Source organism: Terrapene carolina, unplaced genomic scaffold, assembly GCF_002925995.2.
Source record: "Terrapene carolina triunguis isolate 2854851 unplaced genomic scaffold, T_m_triunguis-2.0 Scaffold194, whole genome shotgun sequence".
Lineage (NCBI taxonomy): Eukaryota > Metazoa > Chordata > Testudines > Emydidae > Terrapene > Terrapene triunguis.
The window spans coordinates 12,008,910-12,020,097 of record NW_020664545.1 but is presented as its reverse complement, the minus strand read 5'-3'; the positions used below and the strand labels follow the sequence as shown (position 1 = coordinate 12,020,097).

General features: G+C 46.8%; 1 protein-coding gene across 1 annotated transcript; it reads right to left on the bottom strand.

The window, feature by feature from the left end:
• Positions 1-6: 6 nt before the first annotated feature.
• On the bottom strand, positions 7-7,164 carry LOC112119645 (cytochrome b-c1 complex subunit 10). The gene is made up of 3 exons (XM_024218379.2): positions 7,046-7,164; positions 4,857-4,999; positions 7-232 (listed from the first exon to the last, which is right to left on the bottom strand). The coding sequence occupies exons 1-2, from the start codon at positions 7,147-7,149 to the stop codon at positions 4,879-4,881; spliced, it is 225 nt and encodes a 74-aa protein (XP_024074147.1). The 5' UTR covers positions 7,150-7,164; the 3' UTR covers positions 7-232; positions 4,857-4,878.
• Positions 7,165-11,188: the final 4,024 nt, after the last annotated feature.

Here is an 11,188-nt window from a genome sequence, read left to right as displayed (position 1 = left end):
ATTCAGCCCATCAGAACGAGACCGCTTGTGAAAGTGACCCAGAAGCAAGTTTACACATTTGTGCAGCCAGTATGTTAAATTAAATTTGATTGTTCATAACTGTTCGGTAGAAGATAAAGTAACATCACAGCCTCTCCTGAAGTCCACAATGAGCATTTCAAATTCACATCAGACTAGGGTCTTCGAAAGGAAGAATGGATCCAATACACCCAGTCCAGCCCATAAATGCTTCCTACAATAAAAACAAACAGTTAATAAGCAACACTTCCTGCAAAGTGTCATGACAGCCAGTGCAAAGGACTGTAAGATCTGAAAATTCAGAGATCCATGCACAAGGAGTTTCTAGTGACTCACAGACAAGTAAGGGAAACGAGAAGTACAGCTATGTCGCTATTTTAAAAGTCTGTTTAATGATGATATGGAACCAGATAGGTGCCCTGTTTGCTTTGCTATCGTAGAATCCTAGAAAGGGCTGGAAGGGACCTCAAAAACTCATCAAGTCCTACCCCACACTGAGGCAGGAACAAGTAAACCTAGACCATCCCTGACAGACCGAACCTGTTCTTGAAAATCTCCACTGTAGGGATTCCACAACTTCCCTTGGAAGCCTATTCCAGAACTTAACTACCCTTATAAATAGAAAGATTTTCCCTAATATCTAACCTAAGTCTCCCTTACTGCAGATTAAACCCATTACTTCTTGCCCTACCTTCAGCAGCCAGAACAAATGATCACAGTCCTCTATATAACAGCCCTTAACATATTTGAAAATAAGTTACCAGGGCCCACTTAAGTCTTCTTTTCTCAAGACTAAACATGCTCAGTTTTCTAAAACTTATCCCAGTAAGTCTGCTTTTCAGACCTTTTATTATATCTGGACTCTTTCCAGTTTGTCCACATCTTTCCTAAAGTGTGTCACCCAGAACTGGACACAGTACGCCAGCTGAGGCCTCACCAGTGCTGAGCAGAGCAGAACAATTACCTCCTTTGTCTTACATACAACACTGCTGTTAATACACCCCAGAATCATAGTAGCCTTTTTCACAACTGCATCACATTGTTGACTCATTTGATTTGTGAGCCACTATAACACCCAGATTCTTTTTAGCAGTACTACCACCAAGCCAGTTATTCCCAATTTGGTAATTGTGCATTTGATTTTTCATTCCTTAATACCTTTGCACTTATCTTTATTGAATTTCATCTTGCTGATTTCAGACCAATACTCCAATTTATCAAGGTGGTTCTTAATTCTAATCCTATCCTCCAAAATACTAGCAACCCCTCCAAGCTTGATGTCACTTGCAAATGTTATAACCATACTCTCCACTCCATTATGGAACTCATTAATGAAAATATTGACTAGTACTGGACCCAGGACTGACCACTGTGGGACCACACTATGTATGTCCGCCCTGTTTGATAGCAAATCATTGATCGCTATTCTTTGAGCATGGTCTTTCAACCAGTTGTGCACCCATCTTATAGTAACTTCATCTAGACCACACTTCACCAGCTTGCTTGCTTATGAGAATGTCATGCAGGACTGTGTCAAAAGCCTTACTAAAATCAAGACATATCCTGTCTACAGCTTCCCCCCATCTAATAGGCTAGTCCTCCGAAGAAGGAAATAAGGGTGTTTGGCATGATTTATTCCCGACAAATCCATGTTGGCTATTCCCTATAACTCTATCATCTAGGTGCTTACAAATTGATTGTTTAATAATTTGTTTCAATATCTTTCCACTTATTGTTAGCCTGACTGTTCTATAATTCCTAAGGCCCTCTTTGTTCCCCCTTTTAGAAAATAGGAACTATGTTTGCCCTTCTCCAGTCCTCTGGAACCTCACCCATCCACCATGAGTTCTCAAAGATAATTGCCAGTAGTTCTGAGATTGCTTCAAGCTAATTCCTTAAGTACCCTAAAATGAATTTCATCAGACCCTGCTGACCTGAATACATCTAACTTATCTAAATAGTCTTTAACCTTTCTCTCTCTCTATTTTGGTTTGTGTTTGTTCCTCTTATTGTTGAGTATCTGGTCACTATTAACCTTTTTAGTGAAGGCTGAAACAAAATAGGCATTAAACACCTCAGCCTTTTTGAGGTCATCAGTTATTAGCTCTCATTCCCTGCTAATTAGAGAGAGGGCCTATACTTTCCTTCATCATTCTCTTGCTCTTAGTGTATTTAAATTACCTTTTCTTATTGCCTTTTATGTCCCTTGCTAGGTCTAACTCATTTTGTCCTTACATGCTTGTGCTATTCTTTTATACTCCTCCTTTAGCAATTTGTCAGTGTTTCCACCTTTTGTAGGATTCCTTTTTGATTTTCAGGTCATTAAGGCACTCCTGATGGAGTCATATTGGCCTCTTACTATTATCTTTCCTTCACATAGGTGTGGTTTTGAGTTGTGTGCTTAATGTCCTAGAGACTGCCAGCTCTCCTGAACTCCTTTATCCTCTACATTTGCTCCCCATAGGATCTTACCTACCAGTTCTCTGTGTTTGTTAAAATCTGGTTTTTTGAAGTCCATTGTCCTTATACTGCTGCTCTTGCTCATTCCTTTAATTAGAAATCATGAAATCTGTAATTTCATGATCACTTTCACCCAAATTGCCTTCCACTTTCAGATTCACAACCAATTTCTCCCTATTCTTATAACTGTAGATCACTCTTCTGTTTCTAAATACAACATGTATAATAGGAGTTGAATATGACCATGTGAATGCCATTATTTAACATGTTCCTGAAACTATAATTCACATTCACCCACTTCCACGTATTTACTGCCCAACACCCTTTTTTTAAGTGGAGTAAAGGCTTATTACATAAATTAGGTACTGCAGCCCAACTTTAGAGCATTTCCATTAACAGGCTTAGCAGTTAGCATAGCAAGTGACTGTGAATGTTAATGCACTAAGTTTCCTAGAGCAATTTATCAACTTTCATAAATAAATTAATCCCACATTAACACTCTAGCCCCCATTATGGAGTGGTGTCTTTTTTCCCCATGAAGCTGCTAATGGAACTTGCACTTTTGTTAAATGTTTTGACATAGGGGAATGCACAAAAATGAACCATTCTCTCTCACAAATACCTCTGACAAAGAATAAGATTTTCCTTTTAAAGAAAAAAGGCAATTTTTTCTAGTTTCTAATGTGTTCTGTGTTTTCAGACTCTCAAATCCCCTCACAATCAATAGTGTTTAATAAAAGGAGGAGATTCTCTCAAGATGCCATAGGATCAAGCACCATAAATACACATTGAAATAAATACCATGATGCCGAACTCCCCCCAGACCACTGTTTCTCAACCTTTTCAGGTTGGTGATTGCTTATTCCAAGAGAAATGTTCACAATACCTTTACTATAAAAAATAAATAAATATTGTAACAACATTAAACCTACATAATTTGCATGTGTTCCAAAAGGTTGCTTGCTATGGAAGTGTGTGCAGGGAGAGAGACTTTCTTTGCTTTAGATTGCAAGAAAACGTTCAATGTCTCACAACCCCCTTGATTGCCTTTTGTGACCCATCAGTTGGGAAACACTGCTTTAGATTTATGGCGTGTCAGTGAATGACCAAGAATGGTCAATATGCTGTAAAAGCTTAAGTGAAGCATGTTTCTTTTCCATCTCTTAGTATGTTATATGAAATAAAGAGCTTTTAACTGGAAAAAAGCATCCACGTTGTCCCTGTCCTGGAAGCTGGTTACACCTTTAAGGTCTTCTAGCCAAGACTAGAGGCAAATGGGTCCATTAAAAGAAGCCCTACAACAACACAGAAATTGTACTTTGAAGAGATTATTTTAATCCCATGAATTGATACAATAGGAATGTATTTACCAACACATTCTTCTTACTAGGTATGTGTATTGCTAAACCTCAGTCTCTAACCAGATCCTGAATCCTAGCTTTGATATCCACAAGCGGGGAGGGATGGCTCAGTGGTTTGAGCATTGGCCTGCTAAACCTAGAGTTGTGAGTTCAATCCTTGAGGGGGCCAGTTGGGGCAAAAAATCAGTACTTGGTCCTGCTAGTGAAGGCAGGGGGCTGGACTTGATGACCTTTCAAGGTCTCTTCCAGTTCTAGGAGATAGGATATCTCCATTAATTTAATTTAATTTAAATAGATGTAGTGACCTCTAATTTGCTGCAATATGGAACAACAGTTCTGTTTTTTTATAAGGCATTATAAATTACTTTCAATTCTATAAATAAATTCATTTGTTTCTATTTCTTTCCTAAGTTCTAAAACTTTCAAGCTACTCCATTCAGTACTGTAGGAACTGAAAGAGATAGATAGGGTGAGGAAGTTAAATACACATCAGCTCAGAACATGCAATGCACATATTTCTCAGAATAGCATGTTACAAAGAGACTTGTGATTTCTACGAGCTCCTCTGTAGAAGTTGTATAGCACTTAGAAGCTATAAAGTGTTAATTAATCCTGCCAACTCCCTTGTGATATATGTATTCTCTATTTTACAGCTGGTAACACTTACGCTGATAAAAATCCACTAGACCACACTGGCTCACTCTGAAAATAATGCAATTTAAAAGAATGTAATAATGTAATCTAAAATGAAACTGGCTAGTTTCTATTAAGGTACACTGATAGCATATCTGAGCTGGGCAAGTTCTTATCAAGATTATTGTCATGATGCCATTTTTTACTTTCAGTACCAGAAAGACAATTACATGATAAAGTGCAACAGTTCTCTTTGGGGACTAGCTTTTGGACAGAATATTTAGTTTCAAATTGCTGGATTCTATACTGGAGGTCACATCAAATGGCATGTAACAATAAAATGTATGCATGTTATTTCTGATAAGTACAGGACAAAAAACTTACCATTAGAGGGAAGAGCAGCAGCTTAATCATCTTTCTTAAACTTGCCATTAATGTAGGGAACATAGTCAAGGATCAGTCTCCAGTCTGTCGCCCACACCAATCCCACAGCGCCTACGGTGCCCCATGTGGTCAATGTGGGGGTCCTGTAGAACACAGACACATCCACGCCTCTTCTACATATCTAAATGTTTGTCAGCTACTTTAGCAATAAGCACCTGCCAAAGCTGTTTACTCAAGAAGGAATCTTAGCTGCAATCTTGAAGAGAAAGTCACACAGTTAGACCCAAGTCTACCTGCATCTTGGCAGGGGGGTAGACTAGATAACCCTTGCGGTCCCTTCTAACCCTATGATTCTCCCTCAGGGTTACACTTAACCTGATGCTAGAAAATTAGAAATAGTGCCCTTATCTGTGTATCATTTCTGCTTCCCCCACCACTATTTACAGTCCACTCAGCTTGGTTTATTTCTGCTGGCCCATACTTATCTGTATGCAGTGTTGTTGTAGCCATGTCGGTCCCAGAATGTTAGACAGACAAAGTTGTCTCTCTCACCAACAGAAGGTGGTCCAATAAAAGATATTACCTCACCCACCTTGTCATGCTTATTTGTAGTCAGTTTCTGGTTCTCCTGCATTAGCCCAGCACTGCAGGGTTTGGGTTGGAAACATTGTACAGGAATATCTAAATCCCTGCATCTCGCTAGAGATGATAAAGCCAGAAAACAGTCTGGGCCAAATTATATTTCAACATGGTTAGACAGTCATAGATTCTAAGGCTAGATGATACTACCGTGATCATCTAGTCTAACCTCCTGCATAACACAGAACTTCCTCAAAATAATTTCTGTTTGAAATGTGTTGTACCTTAGGCAGAGAGAAAGCTAGGGTTAGGAAACTATGTTTTAGCCTATTTAACACACAGTTTGGCTCACTCAATGTTAGCTGGGTAGCATATTTAGAACTGGAGCCAGGACTTATATTAGCTGAACTAAAGGAAGTAGAGTTGTTTCACAATAGGACACTGACAATAACAAAATTGCCTGTAGATTTTCCCCTCACTTCAAATTAGCAGCTCTGACCACATTCTAGAACAGGGGTGGGCCAGATCTGACCCGTCTAACATTTCTGTCCAGCCCGCCAGCTCTTTGGCTGCCCCCTCACGATCTCTGGCCACTAAAAGTCCAACGGTGCAGAGGGCGCTCAGGCAGGCTGCCTGCCTGCCGTGGCCCCACACCGCTCCCGGAACCGGCCAGCTGCTGCTGGCCTGTCTCTGCGTGCCCCACGTGGGGGGTAGGGAGATGTCTCTGCACGCTGCCCCCACCCCCAGCACCGGAAACCAATGGGAGCTGCGGGGACAGTGCTTGCGGGCGCAGGCAGCTCATGGAGACCCCTGCCCCCCTGCCAAGAGGCACGCAGAGACATGCCAGCAGCAGCCGGGAGCTGTCTGTGGTAAGCACCTCCCGGCCAGAGCGTGCACCTTGCACCCCAATCCCATGCCCCAGCCCAGAGCCCCTGCCTGCACCAAACTCCCTCCCAGAGCCCATTAATATGGTAGAAATGTGCGGCCCGTGACAACTTACCAAAATTTGTGGGGTGGCCCCCCTGCAAAAGTTATTGCCCGCCCACCCCTGTGCTAGAAGCTAACTTAAGAAACAGCATCATGTGTATCAAGTACTTTAAATTAGCAGGCTACACAATCTGCCCATAAATCTTCGCCGACAGACACCAAGGTGGCGGAGTTTGAGAGTAATTCCTCGATCTCAGTTATAAGCTCTTCCTGTCACCTCCGGGGAACGCTGCATCCCAGGTACTTTTTTATTTTTTTTAGCGCATCAAGTTAAGATTTTCTCTTTTATCTCAACCTCTCCCCAGGTCACTGCCCCATAACCAGCCTGGGTCTAACCGCTTCTCGTGGCCTCGCCTCCCTCCCGCGTGTCACCTCCGCTTTCCGCCCCGAGAAGCGAGCTGAAGGGAGGAAGGCGGGCGCGGGCTGGTCACACCCAGATACTCGCTCTGCCCCATCCCCCGCTGGCGGCCCAAAGCCCCCGCCGCCGCGAGAAGGGGATGGGGAGGGACCTGGGGGGCTCGTGCCCTCCCCCCGCAGCGGCGTGGCGGCTCCTGGCCCCTCCAGGCAGGGCCCAAGGGAAGTGACAGGGGCTCGTCCCGGCGGGGGTCTCCCGGGCGCCTCACCAGTTCCGGAGCAGCTGGGCGTAGCGGGGCCCCATGAGCCTGTTCAGCATCCTGCTCCCAGCCCAGCCTCGGCCGCCGGCCTCAAAGTCACCCCGGCTACGCATGCGCCCGCGACGCGGCCCCACGCAGGACCCGCCCTGCCTGCCCTGGCGGCTGCCTGAACGCAGCAGAGCGTCTGGGCCCTGCACCGTAGAGCCGTAAAGGACCCCGCCCGCCCTCGCGCCCACCCCCGGCTGGGCAGGGCCGCCCTTGACGCCGCCTGATCAGAAATAGTCATCTAAATGATTCATTATGCTGACAAATTCGAGTCACCCTCGAGCTCCCATTTATCCTCCCATCCGCCTTAGCCAAATAACGGCCACGTCTCCCCGACCCCCCTTTAACATCTGTTTCCCCCCCAGGCACCAGCCTCCTGCCAGTGCAAGAAGCTCCAGCCTGCTAGCCAATTTGAGCCCTTGAATTGGCTGCCTGCTCCCACTCCCTGCCCCCTGGGGCAGAAAAACCAATCCGAGCTTCTGCAGGAAGCAGCTGGAGGTCTTTCCCCTTCCCCCTCAGGAGCCCACACCCTTCTCACTGAGCTGCACAGGGAGGGCCGGCTCCAGCATTTCTGCCACCCCAAGCAAAGCGTTGGCAGTTCGGCGGCAGGTCCTTCGCTCCTAGAGGGAGTGAGGGACGTGCCGCCCCTCTTCCTTGGCCGCCCCAAGCACCTGCTTGTTAAGCTGGTGCTTGGAGCCGGCCCTGTGCACAGGCCCCCTCCCTCCTGTGAGCAACGGGGTCAGGATGGCTCCCCCATGCCATTCAGCACCTGGCCTGGAAAGGGGCCGAAGTGAGTGAAAAGACCCTGGAGCTGCCCCCCACCAGCCTGGAAGGGGAGGAGGGGATGCCACTGCAGCCCCCCAGGCCTGGGAGAGCAGGGGTGAAGAATCCTAGGAGGAGCAGAGTTGAGGCTGGGGGCTGAACTGATGTGGGACTCATGTTGGAATTTGGGGGTGGTGGTGATGAATAGGGTTGATGTGAAGGTTGGGGACAGAATTAATTACTGGGCAGATGTGGGGTTGAGAGCTCCTGCAGCAGGGGCCAAAATCACCCGCCCAATGTATTTGCCAGAGTGGGCAGCGCTGATTGTCCCACACACTGGGGATGGGCAGGGGGAGTTCAGCAACCAATATAGTTCTTTTTTAAAAAATCTTGAAATTAAGCTATTTGGGGTTTAGCTCATGAGGTTTGATTTCCTGCGGTTGGCTGTATTGCTCTCCAAATAACCAGAGTGCGGCCACTTCTCACATCGCATCAATTGATCGGACATGCCCACCCCAATAACCTTGGGCCCATCAGAATCACATCCAGCATCACTATCTCTGATCAGCTGAATCCCCACTCCTGTTAACTAAACCCTCCTCCCCAAACTGATGTCATCTCCCCTCACGTGGGGCCAAAGTCACTTTCCTGATGGCCGCCCTGATTATCCAAACCCATTGCCTATGCCCTCTTCTCTGAATTGCAGTCACATCTCCTCCCCTTCCCTTCCTACTGCCATGGCTACACCCTGTTAACCCTGTTCCCTCTTGGGTACCACCCTCAGGACTTGCTGTTATGAAAATTCCCTCATGGCCATATCTCACCCCAGGCAAATCCCTTTCTCTGGGTAGCTCATCTAGTCAACCAGACATAATTTAACCAAATCTCCCTTTGGGGGGGGGGGGGAGTAGAAAATTGGCAGCATGTGACCTCCAGAAGAAGAAAGAGGAGAACCCATGTACCCCAATGCAGCTAGAGGTAAAAAACTGTTTGTTAGGCACTCTGCCCAGGTACTACAGCCGAGAATAGTTTGGAAGAGTCATCTGAGGGAAGGGATCAGAAGGGGACCCCATTGACCGGAAGGTATGGGATGCATTGTCCTAGGGATGGGGGTTCCATGACCACCACTCCCAAGAGGAGGAGACGGGTGGTGGTGGTCGAGGACTCCCTCCTAAGGGGGATGGAGTCATCCATCCGCAGTCCAGACCAGGAAACTCAAGAAGTGTGTTGCTTGCCTGGAGCTATAATTCAGGATGTGATGGAGTGTCTGCCGAGACTGATCAAGCCCTCGGACCGCTACCCCTTCCTACTTCTCCACCTGGGCACCAATGATGCTACCACGAATGACCTTGAGCAGGTACCGCAGACTATGTGGCTCTGGGAAGAAGGATAAAGGAGTTTGAGGCGCAAGTCGTGTTCTCGTCCATCCTCCTTGTTGAAGGAAAAGGCCCAGGTAGGGACCATCGAATTGTGGAATTAAATGCGTGGTTGCACAGGCGGTGTCGGAGAGAGTGCTTTGGATTCTTTGACCATGGCATGTTGTTTCAGAAAGGATTGCGAGGAAGAGATGGGATCCACCTAACGAAGAGAGGGAAGAGCATCTTTGTAGGCAGGCTTGCTAACCTAGTGAGTAGGGCTTTAAACTAGGTTCGCCAGGGGATGGAGACCTAAGCCCTGAGGTAAGTGGGATACCGGGAGGAAGCACAAGAAGGAGAGTGCAACAGGGGAGGCCGCCTGATTCATACTGAGAAAGTAGGGCAATCGGCTAGTTATCTTAGGTGCCTGTACATGAACGCAAGAAGCCTGGGAAACAAGCAGGAAGAATTGGAAGTCCTGGCACAGTCAAGGAACTATGATGTGATTGGAATAACAGACTTGGTCGGGTAACTCACATGACTGGAGTATTGTCATGGATGGTATAAACTGTTCAGGAAAGACAGGCAGGGGAGAAAAGGTGAAGAAGTTGCACTGTATGTAAGAGAACAGTATGATTGCTCAGAGCTCCAGTATGAAACTGGAGAAAAGCTTGTTGAGTGTCTTTGGGTTAAGTTTAGAGTTGAGAGCAACAAGGGTGATGCCGTGGTGGGCGTCTCCTGTAGACCATCAGACCAGGAGGATGAGGTAGACGAGACTTTCTTTGGACAAATAACAGAAGTTTCCAGATTACAGGCCCTGATTCTCATGGGGGACTTCAATCACCCTGACATCTGCTGGGAGAGCAATACAGCAGTGCACAGACAATCCAGGAAGTTTTTGGAGTGTGTTGGGGACAACTTCCTGGTGCAGGTGCTGGAAGAACCAACTAGGGGCCATGCTCCTCTTGACCTGCTGCTCACAAACAGGGAAGAATTGGTAGGGGAAGTAGAAGTGGATGGCAACCTGGGCAGCAGGGACCATGAGATGCTCGAGTTCAGGATCCTGACAAAAGGAAGAAAGGAGAGCAGCAGAATACGGACCCTGGACTTCAGAAAAGCAGACTTTGACCATCAGGGAACTGATGGGCAGGATCCCCTGGGAGGCTAATATGAGGGAGAAAGGAGTCCAGGAGAGCTGGCTGTATTTTAAAGAAGACTTATTGAGGGTGCAGGAACAAACCATCCTGATGTGTAGAAAGAATAGCAAATATGGCAGGCGACCAGCTGGGCTTAACAGAGAAATCTTTGGTGAGCTTAAACACAAAAAGGAAGCTTACAAGAAGTGGAAATTTGGACAGATGACTAGGGAGGAGTATCAAAATATTGCTTGAGCATGCAGGGGTGTAATCAGGAAGGCCAAAGCACAATTGGAGTTGCACCTAGCAAGGGATGTGAAGGGTAACAAGAAGGGTTTCTACAGGTATGTTAGCAACAAGAAGGTGGTCAGGGAAAGTGTGGGACCCTTACTGAACGGGGGAGGCAACCTAGTGACAGATGATGTGGAAAAAGCTGAAGTACCCAATGCTTTTTTTGCCTCGGTCTTCACAGACAAGGTCAGCTTCGAGACTATTGCACTGGGCAGCACAGCATGGGGAGGAGGTGAGCAGCCCTCAGGGGTGAAATAACAGGTTAAGGCAGGGGTGGGCAAACTTTTTGGCTTGAGGGCCACATTGGAGAATAGAAATTGTATGGCAGGCCATGAATGCTCAAAAAATTGTGGTTGGGGTGAGGGCATGTCCCTTCTCTGGCTCCTATCCATGGAGCGGCCCCCAACCCTGCCAGAGCACCGGAGCGGGGCCATGCGGCTGCTTCCAGGAGCTGCCTGGTGCGTCTCCTGACCCGGCGCCCCAGCTGGAGCGCTGGAGCAGGGCCGAGCTGTGTGGTGTGGCCCCCGACCCAGTGTCCCATGTGGAGCGGGGCCGAGCCACGT